General features: G+C 46.8%; 1 protein-coding gene across 6 annotated transcripts in view; it reads right to left on the bottom strand.

Annotated features, from left to right (window-relative positions):
• The window catches only part of SLC4A10 (solute carrier family 4 member 10), a 173,680-nt gene extending 157,615 nt beyond the window's left edge, over positions 1 to 16,065 (bottom strand). For 4 of the 6 annotated variants that reach the window (XM_079976521.1, XM_079976525.1, XM_079976522.1 and 1 more), the window contains exon 1: positions 15,668 to 16,065. In XM_079976521.1, the coding sequence (XP_079832647.1) occupies positions 15,668 to 15,715 (48 nt within the window). In that variant the 5' untranslated portion in view covers positions 15,716 to 16,065. The remainder of the gene's footprint in view (positions 1 to 15,667) is intronic. The other 2 variants (XM_079976524.1, XM_079976528.1) reach the window with 2 other exon arrangements.
• Between the last annotated feature and the right edge of the window lie 5,453 nt (positions 16,066 to 21,518).

The raw sequence follows: 21,518 nt of genomic DNA, 5'->3' as shown, positions 1-21,518 counted from the left end.
AACACCACATTTGAATGCCAAGAACCAGGTGTTCTTGCCACATCAGTTAACTGCACAGCAAGAGACACTGGAGCATGATCCGAAATAGCAATTGTATCAATATGACATGCGGCTACATACTGAAGTAGGGAAGAAGAAACCAAAAGTAATCTTAACAGAAAACAACCTTCATGTACTGATGAAAGAAAAGTCACATTCTGTTGGGTGTAGCATATGCCAAACAACCGTCAATCCAAATTCAGACATATATGCCTTTAGCATTGACCTTACTGAAGACTGGATTTTATGGAAAGGAGTATCCCTGTTTAAAACTGGGTCAAGAACATTGTTATAATCTCTCTCAATTACCAGATGCTCATAAGTCATATCACACAAGTATCTCAATCACTCTTGAAACAATTCGGACCATTAACATTCACTATAGCAGTTATCATATCCAAGGTATTTTGCCAACAAAATAAGGCATCGCTCACCTGGAACAACTGCTGCTTGTAACACTACAAGAGGTGCATTTTATACGTAACTATAACCACACCTTTACATAGAAGCCAACTTGTAGAGGCCAAGGTTCCTTTGCCCACCCCAATAAATTATTTGAGGAGGCCAGGCCTCCTCTAAGTTGATGGGCATTGCCATTCAAATAGTGAGTGCACCATGTCTTGTGGTCAATTATCTGGGGTGGGGTTTACTTGCCCCACCTCCAATATTTTATTCAAGTTGGCACTCTTGCACCCTTAGAATCATCAGCATAGACTACCTCTACTCAGTCTTCACAACGTGTATATTTTATCATCCATAAACAGATGTGCCTCTTGCCACATCATCTTTGATATTTTTAAGTTTAGAAAGCACCCTGTTTTCTTTAGTTACAAGAGCCCAAGCCCTTACAATTCCATGTACAGTGGTACCTCGGGTTACAGACGCTTCAGGTTACATACGCTTCAGGTTACAGACTCCACTAACCCAGAAATAGTGCTTCAGGTTAAGAACTTTGCTTCAGGATGAGAACAGAAATCGTGCGGTGGCAGCAGGAGGCCCCATTAGCTAAAGTGGTACCTCAGGTTAAGAACAGTTTCAGGTTAAGAACGTACCTCCAGAACGAATTAAGTTCTTAACTTGAGGTACCACTGTAATAAAATTTAACGACTTCATATGTATGCATATGTATGTGTTTGTTTGAGTGTGGGGTTTTTGTCTCTCTCTCTCTCTCTCTCTCTCTGTGTGTGTGTGTGTGTGTGTGTGTGTGTAGAAGAAGCAGTATTGTTATATTTTCTGAAGCCCAAGAATATCCCAGCTAACAAAAATCTACATAAATCATAACTAAAACAACAGCAACCATCCAACCTATTTGTGGGTATGCCCCAAGGACACTTTTCCAGGTCTCCATATTGCAGTGCTGAAAACCACAACATATTTATAATACAAACGTCTGGAGCAAAAACTCCATGCTGAACAAACAAGTACAACAGGTATGTTGTATATACTGATGGAACTTGATAAGGCTCTAAGAACATGAAAGACAAAAAGGAAAGCGGAGTAAAAACAAAAGGACTAAGGAAACAACCACCACTAAAACTTACAGCTCTAGATGGTAGTAGAACCCAAAGGTCCCCCTCAGTTCTCTCCTCCCATTAGCCACCTGATTATACTTGCTAAAATTGTAGGAACATACCTGAACCCATGTATAAGGCAATAAGCAACTATCTTACTTTTAAAAGACATCTGAAGCAGCCCTATTTAGGGAAGATTTTAATGTTTAATGCTGTATTGTCTTTTAATAGTCGGTTGGGAGCCGCCCAGAGTGGCTGGGGAAACCCAGCCAGATGGACAGGCTATAAATAATAAATTATCATCTATATTATTATTATTATAGAGTGGTACCTCTGGATGCGAACAGGACCTGTTCCGGAGCCCCGTTCGCATCCTGAAGCGAACGCAACCCGCGTCTGCACGTGCGCGGGTCACAATTCGCCGCTTCCACGCATGTGCATGACGTCATTTTGAGCATCTGCACATGCGGCGAAACCCAGAAGTAACGCGTTCCGTTACTTCCAGGTCGCCGCGGAGCATAACCTGAAAACGCTCAACCTGAAGCACATTTAACCCGAGATATGACTGTATATATATACACCAGGAGTGCCAAAACCTTTTTCAAAAAGGGCCAGATTTGATGAAGTGAACATGCGTGAGGGCCAACCAAAGTTGCTGAGCTTTTTTTACGATTGAAGTTGTTGAGGTTTTTTCAAGGTTTTACCATAGGATTAAACCGGATTAAGCCCCAAAATGGACTTTGGGCATGCCTGATATGCACAATAGCAGTCCAGGATGAACATCAAAATAGAGACATGTCTTTTTCTCATATGGTGGAAGTACAAAAAGCAGGTAAGAATGTCAGGAAACAGCAATAAAAAAGTTCCAAGTTAAGGATGAGCTCTCAGTCAAAATTTCACTCCAGCTACACCATAGCAACAGAGGTAAGCTGTAGACACTTCAGATGTCTAAAATCCAGCAAAGACAGAACAGAAGAAATTACTTGGGAACACTCAAGTGTCTCACTGTGCCCTTGTTGAGGCCAGCACTGGATTTATTCCAGGAAGATGTTTGTCAGGGTCTCCTGCCTTGTAAGATGAATGCTGTTGATTACCCACACAAAATGCAAGAAATTTTACAAAATAAATAATATTTTTCTCTCTCGGAAGTAGGCGTGTTCTGTGGAAAGTTTTCTGCTGGTGGGACATCTGTTTTGTGTAAGATACGGTGCTGTTCTCTTCCCTCATTGAAGTTTCCCCTTCTCTCCAGAATGCTCTAGCAGAAACCCTTTAACCTCAAAATTTTCCCAATGAAGTGGGTCACAGAGAAGGAGCTTACACACTGTCAGGGAACTGCCATCGGAAAGACAGGAGGTGGAGGGGCTCTCAGAAGTCAGGAGAGACTCAGCAGCGGCGGAAAGCAGCAGCAGGGGGAGAGTGGGAAATCAGGGAGAGAGAGAGACGAAGGAATGGCTCAGGGAGTCTTCCAGCGATAACAGCGGAGAAGTCTCAGGTCCTCCCATAGGTACACCCACTCCTCGCCGGAAACTGTCGCGCTGAGAATCTAGACGACGCGTTTCCGTCAAGGAGCTTTTATGCTGGAGTAGATTCCATAAACGCCCACTGTCGGATTCTGCCAGCGACTGAGGGAGCCATGCTTAAGGGCTCCGCTAAAAACAGAGCCTTGCTAAGTTGAGCAAACTCTGAGGGACTAAGCTTTACGCACAAGCAGCTCATCATCCCATCACAGCAATCCGACAGTCTCTGAAAGCCGCTTGTGCAAAGAAGCATCATGAGCAACCCAACCGGAGCAGGAGACGCAGGAGGAGCTGGAGCGGGTCCAAGCCTGGAAGAAAGGTACAGGATGTTGGAGGTCCAGCTAGCGCTGCAAACGGCTAGGCTCGAGGAGAGGAGGGCTCAGGATGCAGAAAAGGGGAAAGCCACCCCACTCACGAGGAAGGTGCCAGGATTGGTGCAGAAGTTTGGGGGGGGGGGATCCCAGGAACTATCAAGCCTTTAGAACAGAGATGCAATATGCCCTCAATCTGCAGTTTGATGACTTTCCCGATGAGGAATCGAGGGTAGCGTTTGTGATTGGCCATCTCGAAGGAGGGGCGAAGGACTGGGTGAGACCCCTGATGGCAGCTAATAATGACGCCCTAAAGGACTCGAGGAAGTTTTTTCGCGCCATGGACCTGATGTTTTCCAGCGAGATTGAGCAGGGAGTGGTGCGCAGACAGTTAATGGGGTGTAAACAGGGGAGCCGATCTGTCCGTGAGTACTGGACTGAGTTCACCATGTTGATTCATAAATTGGGATGGGACCTGTTGGCGGAACGCATACAAATGCTCTTTGAAGAAGGGCTATCTTCGGCGGTGAAGGACGAACTTTCCCGGGCGCCCAGGGCGGAGTCTATGGATCAGCTGACTAAATCAGCGCTGGCCATAGGAGCACGCCAGGAGGCGAGAGCTTTGGAGAAGTGGGAAGGGGGAACGTTGGAGGGATTTCCGCATTCCAGAGATTCCCGAGCAGCATTCCCCGCCAGTAGAGCCAATGGAAATTGGAACAGCGCGCACGCGGGCAGTTTCAAACCCCAGTGAAGGGCGGAAGAAGGAGGGAAAGGGCGCCAAGAAATGTTTTCTCTGCCAACAGCCAGGTCACTTTGCCAGAGTCTGCCCACAAAGAAAGGAATGGCAAGGGATGGCGGGAGCTGTTGGGGGGGAGGAGGAGGGAGTTAAGGAGCAAGTAAAAGCCAATGCCTGGCTGCCACCATCGGGGCACAGCAGCCAGGCCAAAGAGCAGTGAATGTGCCCACGCCGGAACCACCAAGACCAGCGCTTGTAATAGAGGTGTCGCTAGAGCTGCCAAACGGACACCCACTAAAGATAAAGGCACTATTGGACTCAGGCAACTCCTGTAATTTTATGAGTAAGGAGTTTGCAGCTGAACACCAGATACAGACTATCCCTCTAAGTAACCCTTTGCAGGTGACCACGATTGATGGGAGGGCGCTGTTGGGAGGAGAAGTTAACCAGCAGACTGTCCCAATGATAATGAGGGTGGCAAGACACACGGAACTGATAGCGTTTAATGTGGCCACCTTGGGAGGAGCGCCCATTATTTTGGGAATGAGCTGGCTAGCACTGCATGATCCGCTAGTGGGATGGCACCAGAGAGTAGTCTCATTTGGGTCAGCACACTGCCTGGCACACTGCAAGGAAGGGGAAGCCCAGGTGGGAGCCAAGGCCACCCTAGCAGGGATGGAAGTAGCTGATAAAGGGAAGGTACCACGACAATACGCCGACCTGGTTAACGTCTTCAGCGAAAGAGAAGCAGATAAACTGCCCCCGCACAGACCCTTTGACTGTCAAATTAACTTACTCCCAGGAGCACAACTGCCAGTGGGCAAGCTGTATGCAATGTCAGACAGTGAGATGCAGGAGTTAAGGGAGTTCATTGACAAGAATCTCAAGCGAGGTTTCATCAGAGAGTCATGAGCGGTGGGGGGCAGCCCAGTGTTCTTTGTGGACAAAAAAAATACTAATAAACCCAGATTGGTCGTGGACTTCCGGGCCCTAAATGCAGTGTCAGAACCAGTGACTTTCCCCATGCCCAGAATCGATGACATTTTGACCCGGGTGAGGAAAGGGAAAATTTTTACCAAGCTGGACCTAAGGGGGGCATATAATCTGATACGTATGAGAAAGGGAGATGAGTGGAAAACCACTATGTTCACCCCCTTGGGGGCCTTTGAGTACCTCGTTATGCCCTTCGGTCTACAGGCGGGCTCGGCCTGTTTTCAATCGTTCATGAATCGCGTCCTGGGACCATTGCTTTACAAGAACTGTGTAGCGTTCTTAGATGACGTCCTGGTGTACTCAGAGAATGAGGAGCAGCATGTGCGAGATGTAAGAGAGGTACTGAGCAGACTGCAAGAAAACCAGCTGTGGGTGAAACTGGAGAAGTGTCAGTTCCATACCAGAGAGGTGGAATTCCTGGGGTACCGGTTGTCAGACAAGGGATTGGCCATGGATCCCAGCAAGGTTCAAGCGGTACTGGAATGGAAGACACCGAAAACTAAGAAAGACGTGCAAAGGTTCCTGGGCTTCGGAAACTTCTATCGGAAGTTCATCAAGAACTTTGCCCACTTAACGGCGCCCATCACTGATTGTCTTAGCAGCAAGAAGAAATTTGTCTGGACGGAAGAGGCGCAGCGAGCGTTCGAAAGATTAAAGAAGGCGTTTGCGTCGGAAGAACAACTTTTGCACGTGGATCTACAGCAACCAATGAGAGTGGAGACTGACGCCTCAGACCGAGCGGTGGGGGCTGTGCTTCTACAGCCGGGAAAAGATACATCAGAATGGAGACCGTGTGCCTTCTCGCGGAAGTTGAACAAATCCGAGAGGAACTACACCGTATACGACCGAGAATTGCTCGCCATTCATGAAGCGTTCCGGAGATGGCGACACTTGTTGATTGGGGCGCAGCACAAGGTCCAAGTGCGGACCGACCACAAAAATCTGGAGTACTGGAGAACTGCCCAAGTACTGAACCAGAGACAAGTGAGATGGGCCCAGGAGTTCTCCAAATTCCATTTTGAAATTCGTTACGTACCAGGACCAGAGAACGTAAGGGCGGACGCTCTCTCTCGAAAACCTGAGTATTTAGAGGGGGAGGGAGCGCCTGAGGAAAGGCATATCATCCCTGAGGACCACTGGGTGTGTGGGGCGGCATTGGTGGGGCAAAGAGAACTGGTAGAGGGCACCGGGAACGATGAATACGCCCAAGAGAAACTCAGAGAACTCAGGGGGACAGGGGAGAACACAGGGGGGTTTGAGGAAAAGAACAGGGTGTTGTATTACAAAGGGGCACTGTACATACCCGATGGGGAACTGAGGGGCAGAGTGCTCAAGCAGTTACACGACAGCCCCACAGTGGAGCACTTCGGGCAGCACAAAACCATGTGGTTGGTTACCAGGGAGTTTTGGTGGCCCAAGGTGAGGGAAGACGTACGGGAATATGTTAGGGGGTGTGACAGGTGCCAGCGAGCAAAAGGGGAGAGGCTGGCACCAGCGGGGCTATTGGAACCCTTACCCACACCAGAAAGGCCATGGGAGGCAGTATCCATAGATTTTATGACGGACCTGCCAAAATCCAAAGGGAAGACAGCTGTCATGGTGGTGGTAGACTTATTAACTAAGATGTGCCATTTTATAGCCTGTTCACACGCAGTCACAGCGGAAGAAACCGCCAAGTTGTTTGTAGAGCATATTTTCAGGTTGCATGGCGCCCCCTTGAGGGTGGTCAGCGACAGAGGGAAACAATTTACTTCCAGGTTCTGGAGGAAGCTCATGAGCTTACTGCACGTGGAAGTCAATTTTTCCACTGCCCGGCACCCAGAAACAAATGGGCAGGCGGAAAGGGCAAACGGGATTTTACAACAATACCTGAGGTGTTATGTAAATGACAGAGAAAATGATTGGGTAGATAAGTTGGCCCTGGCAGAATTTGCCTACAACAACACAGAGAATGTGTCCACAGGGATAAGTCCCTTCCTGGCTAATTATGGGTGTCATCCCAGGGCATTTCCAGGAGAAGGAGGGGAGAGATGGAGTGTCCCGGCTGCGGAACACTTTGTTGAAGAGATGGAAGCGATCCACCAGCAACTCCAACTTAACTTAGAGAGGGCCAAGGAAGAATACAAAAAGCAAGCAGACAGAAGCAGAAGGGAAGGTGAAACCATAAGGGTGGGGGACAGGGTGTGGCTATCCACCCAAGGACTGCCGTTCAAGGGAGGGTGTAAGAAATTGAGACCCAAACGGCTGGGACCCTTTGAGGTCATACAACAGGTCAACCCGGTGGCATTCAAACTCAGATTACCCAACCACATGAAACTGCACCCAGTATTTCACAGGTCTCTACTGTCGCCATACCGAGAGGGGCGAGAGTGGGGGGAACGTGAGAGGGAGGTTACTCAAACACCAGTCATAGAAGAAAGGGAACGCAACATGCATGTGGCAGAAATCATTGATTCCAGGTGGAAAGGGAATCAGGTGGAGTATTTAGTAGATTGGGAAGGGGAAGCAGAGTCGGAAAACACATGGGTACCGGCAGAGGAGGTCAATGACTAGGTTTTAATAGAAACGTTTCATCAACGGTTTCCAAGGAAACCTCAGCCCGTGGGACGGTTCAGGAGGGAACACTTCGGCACCACCGATGAGGAAGAGGAGTTTGAAGGGTTCCCAGAATCAGGGCTGGAAGAGGGAATAGACTCAGACGGGGAAGAGGACACAGGGAGAAGAGACGGGAGGCAGTGGAGAGAAGTGTTTGAATCCTCTGACGATGAGGAGTGTTCTTTCCGGGGTTTTCCATCCTCACCGCCAGCAGGGGAGGGGGCGGGAGGGGGTGAAGGGGGCCCTGGAGGGGAGGTGGATGTCAGGGAACTGCCATCGGAAAGACAGGAGGTGGAGGGGCTCTCAGAAGTCAGGAGAGACTCAGCAGCGGCGGAAGGCAGCAGCAGGGGGAGAGTGGGAGATCAGGGAGAGAGAGAGACGAAGGAATGGCTCAGGGAGTCTTCCAGCGATAACAGCGGAGAAGTCTCAGGTCCTCCCATAGGTACACCCACTCCTCGCCGGAAACTGTCGCGCCGAAAATCTAGACGACGCGTTTCCGTCAAGGAGTTTTTATGCTGGAGTAGATTCCGTAAACGCCCACTGTCGGATTCTGCCAGCGACTGAGGGAGCCATGCTTAAGGGCTCCGCTAAAAAAACAGAGCCTTGCTAAGTTGAGCAAACTCTGAGGGACTAAGCTTTACGCACAAGCAGCTCATCATCCCATCACACACACACAATGAGCTCTCTCTATATCCAGCTAGTAATCTTCCGGTAATGTTAGCGCCTCTCATAAAATATCCTCAACAAAGTGAACAGGCTGACTTTGCTCACTAATATTATCAGGGATGCCAGGAGATTGGATCTAAGGGGATGGCTTTCAAGTTCTCTTATTCTAACCAAGATGTGGCCCATTTGCCTTCTCATTCTGGCCCACGGATGGTCCAGGAATCAGCATATTTTTACATGAGTAGAATGTGTCCTTTTATTTAAAATGCATCTCTGGGTTATTTGTGGGGCATAGGAATTCATTCATATTTTTTTAAAAAAATTATAGTCCGGCCCACCACATGGTCTGAGGGACGGTAGACTGGCCCACGGCTGAAAAAGGTTGCTGACCCCTGTTCTAACCATTAGTTAGCCTAAGAAAAATGTTAGGCTTTTGTAGTGCTGCCTTATGAGCTGCAGCGGTGTCCTCAAGTTAGATCTTCTGAGTTGAAGAGCAATTTTTTCAACAGAGTCTTCAATAGACTCCTGTGGCTTTAATTGCTTTAAGAATCAACATAGCATTAGTATCTTTGTCAGCCTCTGCTGCACCAGCTAGGGGAAGAGGCTGGTGTCTGCAAATTCTTGGCAGATGCACTTCAAATTACAGGAGCTTCAGTCTTCCTATTATTTCCCTTAGATGCCATAATATCACTAAGGGGGAATATGCTCTTCATAATTAGCAAGCGAAGGGGGGAACTGCTTGCAGCCCACTAACTCACCTTGTGTAGTTTTTTCTTTCCGCTGCAAGAGCATTTGATCCTCTAACAAGAATCAATGCCCTGCCATTTTCTAGATGTTGTGTTCCTTCAAAAGAAATAGTTCTTCAAAGAGCTTTAAGATCTGTGTGCCCAGCCTCTCCAGTGCTGGAGTGCACATCTTGAGGACCTTGACTGCAGTTAACTATTTTATTTTATCCAAACAAGCCAGGCACAGAAATCACAGTTTGATCTTGGTTTATTTAGACAAATAATAGTTTAGAGCCAGCGTTCGAAACTCCCATTGTTCTAGGCGCATTCTGCAACAAGGAATTTCATTAGCACGAGCAATTTCTGAGCTCTGGGTTGTTTGAAAAGGGAATTAAACAAATGAATGGACTAGAAGGGGAATCACTGGATCACAATCAACTTTCACTTCCACTGTCAATTTTATTTGTGATTATTAATTTTCTGATGCTGTTTGGTTTGTTTAAAAGTTCTGTTATTAACTGTGATCAATTTGACTCCCTGGGACTCTTGAATGAAGGGACTCTTGAATGAATGATATATAAATATATCTCTGGAATCAAGAGAAAAAATGATCCTGAGTACCAGTTGCTGGAGTTAAAAGAAGGAGACGACTACTGTCCTTATGTCCTGCTTGTGGTTTTTCCATAGGCCTCTAGTTGGTCACTGTGGGAAACTTGATTTGGGACTATATAGATCTTTGAACTAATCCAGTTCTTCTTAAGTCCCTAAGATGAAAGCAGGCAGGTACACAGGACAAGACATTTTCTTTCTTTTTTTACTTAGCCTCTGCAACTCTCTCTCTCTTGAAAAACCCCTTTTCGTCCCCTCTGCTCCTTGCCTTTCATCATCTCATGATCGGGGAAAATTGATTCAAAATGGAATATGATCTGACATTGCTTTGTAGGTAAGAGGGAAGAAAGACTCATGTGCCGGATTGTCTCTGGTAATTTTTGCGGTTATGTTTTGTTATGATGTGATACTTTGCTGATTTTGGATTTTTATGTATTTTGTTAGCTGCTTTGGATATTTATGTAACAAAAAAAGCAGAATACATGTTTATTAACATATTATTGAGCCCATGTGTGTGTAAATTGGTGCAACCACAATTGCAAAAATATCTCATACACTGGGAACAAAAAATACCGCAGATACGTAAAATGTGTATGTAAGAAAATTTATAGGTATATACGTACCTATCTGCTACCGGGTCACCAATTTTATGTTTTCGAAAATTGTCTGGTCTGGTTTAGGTGTCATGTTAAACCATAGTTAAGACTATGGTTTAACATAAACCAGCCACTCAAAAGTCCCAAGGTTTGTTCTTAACTGACAATGCATTACTTGGGGGGGGGGGGCAAACAAACCATAAGCCCAGATTTAAACTAAATGACAAATCAGCCTCTGCTTTGCTTCCTTTCTGGTGCAGCAACAAGAGGAGTGTAGAAGGTGTGAAGTGTGGACTTTTGAGCATCATCAGAAGAGCCACCTCACTGTTCACTCCAAACTCATCTTGTTTATGAAAGTGTTAAAAAGCACAGGTCCCAAAAACAACCCTTTGTAGAACGGTCCATTTATTCTTACTCTTTGCTTCCTGCAACTTAGCCCATTCAAGATTCACAAGAGGACCTTTCCTTGACTGCTAAGCTTACTCATGATTTCCAGAGGCTCTTAAAAGTAAAGGGACCCCTGACCATTAGGTCCAGTCGTGACCGACTCTGGGGTTGCGGCGCTCATCTCGCTTTATTGGCCGAGGGAGCCGGCATACAGCTTCTGGGTCATGTGGCCAGCATGACTAAGCCGCTTATGGCGAACCAGAGCAGCACACGGAAATGCCGTTTACCTTCCTGCTGGAGTGGTACCTATTTATCTACTTGCACTTTGACATGCTTTTGAACTGCTCTGTTGGCAGGAGCAGGGACCGAGCAATGGGAGCTCACCTGTTCGCGGGGATTCGAACTGCCGACCTTCTGATCGGCAAGTCCTAGGCTCTGTGGTTTGACCCACAGCGCCACCCGCATCCCCCAGAGGTTCTTACGGCTTTGTAAAATTTAATTTGGACATATTTGCAATGAGATCATAGGCCCCAGCAATCTTATTTATATATTTATTTAGTATGTTGTACGTCCCGCCTCCCCTCCCCCCACTACAGGAGTGCAAGGCTGTGTATATGGTTCTCCCTCTCCTCAATTAATCCCCACTACCTGTGAGGTAGGTTAGGCTGAGAGGCAGTGACTGGCCCAAGGTCACCCAGTAAGTTTCATAACCCAGTAGGGATTTGAACCCTGGCTTTCCAGCTCCTAGTCTAGGGGTCAGCAAGTTTTTTCAGCCATGGCCCGGTCCACCGTCCCTCAGACGGTGGTGGGCCAGACTATATTTTGGGGCGGAAATAATGAACAAATTCCTATGCCCCACAAATAACCCACAGATGCATTTTAAATAAAAGGACACATTCTACTCATGTAAAAACACCAGGCAGGCCCCACAAATAACCTAGAGATGCATTTTAAATAAAAGGACACATTTTACTCATGTAAAAACACGCTGATTAACAGACCATCCACAGGCCAGATTGAGAAGGCAATTGGGCCGCATCCGGCCCCTGGGCCTTACTTTGCCTACCCCTGTCCTAGTCTGACACTCTAATCACTGCACCACACTGGCTGTTAAAAGAGAGAAAGAAAGAAAACATCTTGCATTAAGGATTCTCCAAGCAAGCTACCTGCATGAGAGCACAATACTGACCATAGCGCAGCAACGGGTATTTTGAAACCTCCTTCCAGATATGCACAGCAAGCAAGTAAAACCTTATTCACTTGAAAGGGTTGCTATGGAGCTTTTGCCTGACAGGAAACAGCCACAAAATATTAATGGGTCATTTCAAGTAAAAAAGTAAGGTGTGGGGATTAATACAGATCACCTCCAGCCAACTTGAGATAGTGGTGTGTCTATATCTGCTGCCTTGCCACTGTGGCGGGCGGGATATATTTTAAATTGAACAATGAAAGGAAAAATTGTTTTTGTTGCCAACTGTCTCCATTCCATGATGGCAGTCAGAGGAAAAGGACTCCAACGCCTTCTTCTCCAGCGTGAACAGTAAAAGAGGCTTTAGCAGAGTTCTTGTCTTACGATGCAGTACACTCACTTAAGACACTAACTTCACTCCTTATGTACAAAGTGCAAGGCGCTTTCACTTTAAGGGCCTTAAATCACTTAAAAGTTTGCACTCTCACCAGAGCTGTTCACACTGAGGGGACGAGCAGCTTACAGACTTCTTTGCTTGTGGTCTTGGCTCAACTTGCTGAAAATGACTAACAACAAAGGGGATGTTCTGTGGATATGCTGGGAACCCGATGAAAACATCTCTGTGACCATCCTTGGTTCCCAGTTGTCTACCTCTAGCTGAGAATCATCATCCTAACCACTGCTTTTCATGAATTCTGGAGTGGATGGGAAAGGCCCAGGAATGCCAGCGATCCCTTGTCATACAGTTACTCCATTCTAGGATCAAAAAACCAATACTTAGAAATTTACAAATTCACTCATGTCCTGAAAGCATGGAAACGTTAAGGCAACCCCCTTAACATTTGCACCATGTCCCAATGCCTACCCTATGGCTGCTTGTGTTGTGCTTTTTTAGCCTCCCTGTACCCACACATGTCATTGGTTTGTCAACCCCCAGGTTGGAAAATCTTTGCAAATCCTAGATATTTCTTTCTTTCATTTAGAGGAGGGTCAATCTGTTGCAGAGGCCTCTGCGTGTTTACTCACAAACGGATGGCTTGCTTGCCTCCTCCTTTCTCTTGCTGGCCTCATGGCCTCATGATGAAGCCGGCACTTGCTCCAATTGCTTTTTGAGCCACCCACCCCCACCTCCACTGCCACCTCAGTCAAAAGGGGGAGTGTGGGCTCTAGAAGCTAACTTGTAAGGGAGCACAACATATAATTTCTGCATCCTGTGAATCAAGGATGGCGAAGCTGTGACCCTCCAGATGTTGTTTAGTTGCATGATGGGAGCTGCAGTACAACCACATCTGGAGAGCCACAGGTTCCCCGTCCCTGAAATAAGCAGTAAACACAGATGCTTTAACTTATAACTTTCATGTTTCACAGCATATGAACTCCTTTGTAAATGCCTCGGTTTTTCTGTTACACTGGAGGGTTTTGATCCCATGGCTGTCTAATTTTTTAAAAAGGAAATTCACTGAATTGCATCACCTCCTTGGGTGATGTTACTGTGCTGCCACTCTGTAACTGTCAACATTCATGCTGCACTGGAAAGTTTTAAAAGCACTTTGCATGCATTTATCTCGGTAATCTTTTCATTAGTCCTGTACAGCAGGCCATTTTTACTACCATCCCCATGTTGTCTCTGGTTTTATCTCCTGGTTTTCCCACTGGTTCAAACAGTGAGCACAGCAAACCATGTAATCTGTCACTGTTCTTCCCATATTGCCCCAAGGAAAAGTTAAGAGAAAGCAGCAATGGTGTGGCTTGGTGACAACTGTTGAATGTAGCCATCTGTTATCATCAAAGGCTGCAAATCAAGTTAATACAGCAGAGATCTCAAAACAGAGAGCGGGTCACTTGTGGAAGTAAGTCAAATGGAAGACTACAGTTGAAGTCATCATATGAAGTACTTGGTCAAAGAATTAAACCTGTAGAAAACATCTGCACATCCTACAGATAGGGATATACAATAATTAATGTGAATTCTCCCTCCCTCTCTCCTCTCCCTCTCACACACACACTGACTCATACACAGATGCAGTCACCCCCTTCCCTCTTCCACCTACTATCTTCCACAAGCCTTAGCAGCCTGGCAGCAACCATTTTTCTTTAGGGAAGAGGGTCCGTGCAAGAAACAATGTCTTGCAGTGAGCATGTGTGAAATAACTTGCCCTTAAATAAATGTATGTAAATAGTCTTTCACGCGAGAACTTTACCATCTGATATCTTTATTCAATATATAGCCCTTTCCTCCCATCAAATCATGAAGAGTAAGAAAGTGTAATACCCTTGCATTTTCTGAAGAGAAAATTTAAACTGTGGGGAAAGGAGAACTGAATGTATGTTATGGGTGTGCAAAAGGAGTCAGAAAGATGGGTCTGCACTTTTAATGTTGTTGGACACCTTATAATCCTTACTTGTCTATGCCATTTTTCCATACTGTGGGGGCTAAATCATATTGATTTGAGAATGTTCAAGTGTTATCATGGGAGCCTTCCTCTCTAATTATACGGATACTCCTATGCCTATAGAAAAAGGGACATACCTCAATTTAAAGTTCTACAAAACTTGTAAGAACAAAACCTTCACCCACAAGGGATGAGAGAGAGAAAGAGGCATCTTGTATGTATACAAGAGAGGCAAGCAACCATCCCAATAGCTGCTCTGATTGTGTATCTGTATGTGTGCCTGAGGGGAGCAGAAACCCATGAGCTAATCCATGTGTGTGGTGTGTGTGTGTGTGTGTGTGTGAGAGAGAGAGAGAGAGAGAGAGAGAGAACCCCAAGAGCCAGTGTGTGTGCATGTGTGTGACATGCAGAGACAACCCCAGCAGCCAGCCCATGCATGTGTGCTAAAGAGAACGAACCCCAATGGTTAGCCAGCCAGCCAGACTGTGTGCTTGACCATGAGAATCCCCCACCACACAGCTGTGTGTGTGAGAGAGAGAGAGAGAGAGAGAGAGAGGAAGAGAGATGGAACCCCAGTCCATGCAGGTGTGCAGGAGAGAGCCCCTCAACAGATGGCCTGTGCCTGAGAGAATCAAAACCCCAGCAGCAAACTCAACCTAAGATGTACTCCTGTGTGAGAGCAAGAGAACCCCAACAGCCAGTCTTGGTGAGTGAGGGAGCACCACACTGGCAATCTGTGTGGGGTGTGTGTGTGTGTGTGTGTGTGTGTGAGAGAGAGAGAGAGAGAGAGAGAGAGAGAGAGAGAGAGAGAGAGACTGAGAGAAGAAACCCAGAGAGAAAGAAAGAGAAGAAACCCAAGAGAAAGAGAGGAGAGGGAGAACACGCACACAGAAATTCTCTGAAGACTGCCTGTGTGCGCCCCTGCGCGTGCCTTGCAGGACTCTCATGAGGCAACCAGTGTGCCAGAGGCAGAGAATGAGAGACTCCTCATCACCGCCACCCCCGCTGTCTCCAACCTGTGCGCGAGACAGAGCGAGAGCAGGGGGAACTGCCCACATCACAGGTGGGGGAGAGAGAACGCAGTCGTGGACCCGCAGCTTCCTTACAGGATGCAACCAACTCCTCGCCTTACCCGGCCAAAGGATCGCCCCCCTCTCCGACCCCCGTAGGCCTCCCTCTCCCCCTTCCCCTCTCTCCTCTTGGAAGGAGCAAAGAAGAGCATAGCGGGCGCAGCCTGGGCCCAGCGCGGGGTCCCCCCCCCTCCCCAGCCGAGGGCTCTCCAACTCCGCGTCGCCGGCCTGTAGAGCATCATCCACGCGCAGTTGCGACGACTGGCCTTTGCGGCACCGCCGTCCCCGCAACCCTCCCTCCATCGCCTTCCGCAATCCGCAGCTCCTTACCGTGGGCAGCAGCGGCTCCATTTGCGCCCCTTGGTCTTTAATCTCCATCTTCTGCGCTCTTGGGAACGGGCACCTCTCTCGCGCGCGCGCCCTCGCCGCCTCGCTCTCTCGCTCGCTCTCTGCAGTGGCGGCCGCGGCGGCTGCTGCTGCTGCTGCTCTTTCCTTCGGCGTGTCTCTGGCACAACCAGAGGCAGCGCCGCTCGCTCGCTCGCTCGCCTCTCTCTGCTTAGTATTCGGATCAGGTAGCTCTGAAGCAGGAGGCAGCCGCACGCCCCGACTCACCGGCGAGTCACATGGCTCCCACTCACACCCCGAGAGGCGGCGGCTGCCTCCCCGGCTGCCGGTGGGAACCCAGATTGCAGGACGGAAAAAGGTAAAAAGTGGAGAGACCGGCTTCCGGGATCCTGGAGGTGGAAGTGGAGGAGGAATTTCTCTTCCCCCACCCCGCCCAATTCGATGACTATTATGGCAGCATTTTTATACACACACACACACACACAAATATATATATATTTGATGGGCATTGCCACTCAAATGATGTGGGGCACCCCATCATGCGATCAAATGGTGTGGGTGTTCCCTGTCATGGGAAGGGGGGATTACCTGCCACCCAAATATTTTATTCAAGTTGGCACCCCTGAAATTATTTATGGATTTGTGCATTTATAATGGGTTAAAGCCTCAGCGCCTAGGGCTTGCCAATCGAAAGGTCGGCGGTTCGAATCCCTGCGGCGGGGTGCGCTCCCGTTGCTCGGTCCCAGCGCCTGCCAACCTAGCAGTTCGAAAGCACCTCCGGGTGCAAGTAGATAAATAGGGACCGCTTACCAGCGGGAAGGTAAACGGCGTTTCCGTGTGCGACTCTGGCTCGCCAGAGCAGCAATGTCACGCTGGCCACATGACCCGGAAGTGTCTCCGGACAGCGCTGGCCCCTGGCCTCTTAAGTGAGATGGGCGCACAACCCCAGAGTCTGTCAAGACTGGCCCGTACGGGCAGGGGTACCTTTACCTTTACCTTTAACCCACCTTGCTCTCAAGGGCAGACTTTGGCAATCTTTGGTAATATGGTGCACTGAGCGAGGCCAAACTTTGACGCCCTAAATGGATCTTCTCAATTTTAGATCTTTTCAGTTTTGCACTCCCTCTTGTTATTTTCATATATTTTTCTTTTTTCTTTGTGATCTCTTCTAATAATCTCCTTAAGCTGGTAAACACAAATTGTAATCCTGTGTGATTTTTTCCGTTCGTCCAATAACCTTATCAAGATGGTTTCCATGTATCATCACTTCCATAAATAAAAGCACTCTTTCCATCATTAATCTTCGCAAATCTGTCGCCTTCTTTTCTCCTCTGAGGAGGTTCGCTCACTGTATGAAAACAAATGTATTCCTCCTCCCAGACATAAGTCTTTCGACAGAACTTGCCAAAATGGCGACGCTGTTTTTTACTGTGTCATCCCAAAGCTCTTAAACTTTCCACGATCTCCTTAAAACATGCTTTTGGTTAAAAATTATCTCCACACAGTCTTAAATCATCCAGCTTAGGTCATTTAAGCAGCATTTCTGACTTGTGCGGGGGATTATTGGTTAATCACATAAAAGAAAGAAAGGAAAGTTCCCCCCACCATCCAGTCCCGTTGCCGACATACCAAGCCTTGGTGTGTCTTCTCATGATATATTCCTGTTTATCCAACCCGTCTTCTTTATCAGAGATCTCTTCAATTAGCAGTCTTTACTCCCCATTCTTCCTTGAAATATGTGCATTTGCTTCTTTCTAATTGTTTCTTTTGAAGTTGCTGCAGCTAGTGGCCCGAATCAGAGACAGCGTCCAGGAGAACCGAAGTCCACACAAGGGCTTTCTGCCTAGTGCCCCCACCCCCTCGAGTTTGGGGGTGGTATATGTGGGCACAGTAGGCAAGGGCAGTCCCCCCATCTCCTTGGGGGGGCAGGGAGGCTGCATACTCCCATCACAGCCTCTTAATTACCTCGTGTGGGTCGGAGAGATGTTAATGTCGGCCATCTTCCAATGCGCCCCTAGTGGCCCCCGTGATGCAATTATATTTCAAGGCACAACACATGCTATTGTTGCCAAAACTGCAAGATTCCAGATTCAGACCCAGAAAATGTACCATAACAAAGAAGAGCACGCACTTTGCACCGAATCAAGTGACTCCAACATTTTTGGGGATAAGTCTACTCCATCTTTAATTTTTCTCACTTGAATTTACTTTGTAACAGCACGTGTTTGGAAGCTTGAAAGACCAGTCAGCCTGTGAAGCAGGGATGTGGAACTTGCAGCCCTCCACATATTATTGTACTCCTCTGAGGGCCAGCCCAAGACATTTTGACACCTGAGGCAAACCATAAAATGGTGTCATGAGGCTCTGACAGGGTCCTAGAGTCCTCCCTATTCCTTCCCAAAGTTTAGTTAGCGTTTTCAATATTGTTTTGCTATTTTGTTTACTTATTTACTTGTTTTTATCCTGTATTTTATTCTGTGAACCGCCCTGAGATCTTATGATGAAGGTTGATATATAAATCTAATGAAGAAGAAGAGGAAGAAAAAGAGGAAGAAGAAGTTGTTATGTATTTATTGGACCTATTACCCATCTTTCACTACAAGATCCCAGGGCGAGTTTCAGCAATGTAAGAATGCAATGTTAAAATCAGTTAAAAGGTAAAGGTAAAGGGACCCCTGAACGTTAGGTCCAGTCGTGACGGACTCTGGGGTTGTGGCGCTCATCTCGCTTTATTGGCCGAGGGAGCCGGCGTACAGCTTCCGGGTCATGTGGCCAGCATGACTAAGCCGCTTCTGGTGAACCAAAGCAGCGCATGGAAACGCCGTTTACCTTCCCTCTGGAGCGGTACCTATTTATCTACTTGCACTTTGATGTGCTTTCGAACTGCTAGGTTGGCAGGAGGAGGGACCAAGCAACGGGAGCTCACCCTGTCACAGGGATTCAAACCGCCGACCTTCTGATCAGCAAGTCCTAGGCTCTGCGGTTTAACCCACAGCGCCACCCGCGTCCCTATCAGTTAAAACAATTTACAAAAAGAACAGGGTGGGTCCTAAAATCTCTCTTTGTCTCTCAGCTGTCAAAGGCCAGGGTAAACAGGTAGGTCTTCAGCATAGAGCAGGAGCTACACAGAGATGATTCTGGACACACCTATGGGGGGGGCTGACATCATTTTGGGAGAATGCCATCCTCTGGACAGTAGCAGTTGGCAGGATGGGGCAGTGGCTTGGCAGGGCAGCCAACATCTTCAACATCTTCAACCATTTCCAAGGCATGGCTTGTTAAATATTTTAAAGAAAACACTCTTTCCCATAGCTGAATATACACCGATGAAACGGATCTTTTAAAACAATGCCTATTTTTCTAATGGTTTACATGTATGATTGAAATAATGTGTGTGCTTTACTTTGTGCAACTAAACAATCAGAAAGTACCTATAGAAGTGCAAAATTCAAGCTGATATACCTCACGAAGGCCCAATGATAATTACGTCAAATGGGACACTTACAACTAGGAAAATAATATTAAGGCTGTAATCCATAAACTTAATAGCATGCTTGTCTATTTCTCATTAAAGGCATATGTTGTAATATTTAGGAATGATTAGAATGTGATGAATGTGACAGGTTGTTATTGCAGGGATCATTATGGCTTACATCTGAATTCTTATGGATTATTATTACAACTACATCAGAAATTTCTCCTGTAATTTTGGAAATGAAAATAAATGAATAAATAAATAAATGGGGGGAGAGAATGAAAAACAGCCTGTTGAATTCCATGAGACTTGCTTCTGATTGCATAGGATCATGCTGCATGAATTGATTAACAACAACAACAACAACAACAACAACAACAACAACAACAACAACAACAACTACTACTACTACTACTACTACTACTTTAACCCCACCCATCTGGCTGAGTTTCCCCAGCTACTCTGGGCGGCTTCCAACAGGAGATTAAAAATACATTAAAACACCAGTCATTTAAACACTTCCCTAAACAGGGCTGCCTGTTCTTCATATCTGCAAATCCAGGATTTCAGTGCTCAGTTGCAGTCTTTCCCTGGTTTTCCTGGTACCATGAAGCCTCCGTCTGTGGTGTTCGATCAGCTCCAGTCATCAGGCAATGAACATAACATGATGTACAGACAGGAACTAAGCAATCCAGTGGTTATGCTCAGATTGCATCCCTCACATTGCTCTTCTATTTTCACTCCCACTGTGTTCTGCTGGAAGCATCCTTAATCAGCTCTGATACAAAAAAAGAAATTTAAACCGGCAACCATAGCTATGTTCCATTTTCCAGAGCCCATATCACCACCAGTTTTCCTATTCATAAGAAACGGTGTTTCCTCTTTTTCAAAAGCAAGGCAATTTGTGATTCAATCCTATAACCATTTACCTAGAAGTAAGTCCCATTGAACTCAATGAAAATGCTTTCTGAGTAGGCTTAGAATTACGCTGTTAAAGCCTCTCCTCCTTCCAGAGGGGAGGAGTTGTGAGCGGGAGCCGTTTCCTGCATTTGGCAGGGGACGTTCCGGCCCCTGCACAGCCGTCCCTGCTGCTGCGCCGCGCCCCCTGGCAGTCAACCAATTGGGGGGAGGCTCGAAGGCGGGGTTAAGCCGCTCAAATGTGGCCACGGCAGCGCTTCCCTCTCATTGCGCTGCTGGGTTTCGACAGATCACCCACCCACCCTCCCTTTACTTCATTGCTTGGTTCTTGACCTTACTATGGACCTGTGGTTGGTCGCCTTGGTTGTCCAAGGGGCCTGGTAGGACTTTTTATCCAACTGGCAAATTGGCACCAGCCACTTGGTTTTTTGCCTACCTCATAGGAAATCATCACAACTTTTAGGTATTGGTGGTTAGGCATTGGGATATGTTTGTGTATTGGAGGGCAGGGTGTGGCCATCGCCTACCCCTCCACTTTATGGGTATTCCGTTAAAGGAATCCAGAGGTCGTGGATCCTGTCCGACGCCTTTGCTGGTGGCTAGGGCCATGGCACGACCCCGGTGACATCAGAGGGAGCTTACTGTTGTATTTGCATCAAAAGGCTCCTCCTACTGGTGGTTAACCCTTGTTAGACTCACCCCTTCCTGAGGGGATGGAGTCAAGCTCTGTTGTTTTATCCAATGCCTAAGCCAATACCTCTCACATGCTGTAATCAATAAAGTTGTGGCCTTTTTTAGCCCATTAACCTAATATACTGCGTCCATGTGTCTTTCTTATCCTCAAGCAGGTGGCGGGTCCTCGAATCACAAACACTTTTATTGCCTATAGCCACTAGGAATTATCCCACCAGAGTTTAGTGTGCACCCTCTTTGTTTCCTGTTCTTTCTTTGTGGCTTTTGTAGGATGCCACCTTATTTTTAAAATAAAATTGTTTGAAGTGGTAAATATGAACATCATGCTGAACATATGCAATCAACATAAGTATCTGTAAAGCCAAAAAGCTGTGCAACCTATGTAAGTCTGAAACTATTACTGTAACATAATGTGAAAACCATGTTCGTTTTCTGTCATAAATGCGTTTGACAGCACCTTGAGACTAATTTTTAATAAGATTTTTATTACAAAATGAGCTTTCCTAGGCAACAGCCTGCTTCTTCATATCTGAGCTGGAACTTTTAGTGAGAAAGCAAACTGAAAGCTGATTGGTGGAAAACATTCTATAGTTCTTAAAGGGTAGTAATAGTACAGATTATAAATTAAAAGTGCAAGCAAATTATAATCTCTCAAACCCTAGATTAATATGGTCCAATTACTGTATTAATTTCATACATGTTCCATGCAGCCATGTGCTTTGACCTTACTAAGAGTAACTGTGACATTTG

Source organism: Podarcis cretensis, assembly GCF_951804945.1.
Source record: "Podarcis cretensis genome assembly, chromosome: 1".
NCBI classification, from domain to species: Eukaryota; Metazoa; Chordata; class Lepidosauria; order Squamata; family Lacertidae; genus Podarcis; species Podarcis cretensis.
This window is presented reverse-complemented; position numbering and strand designations above follow the sequence as displayed.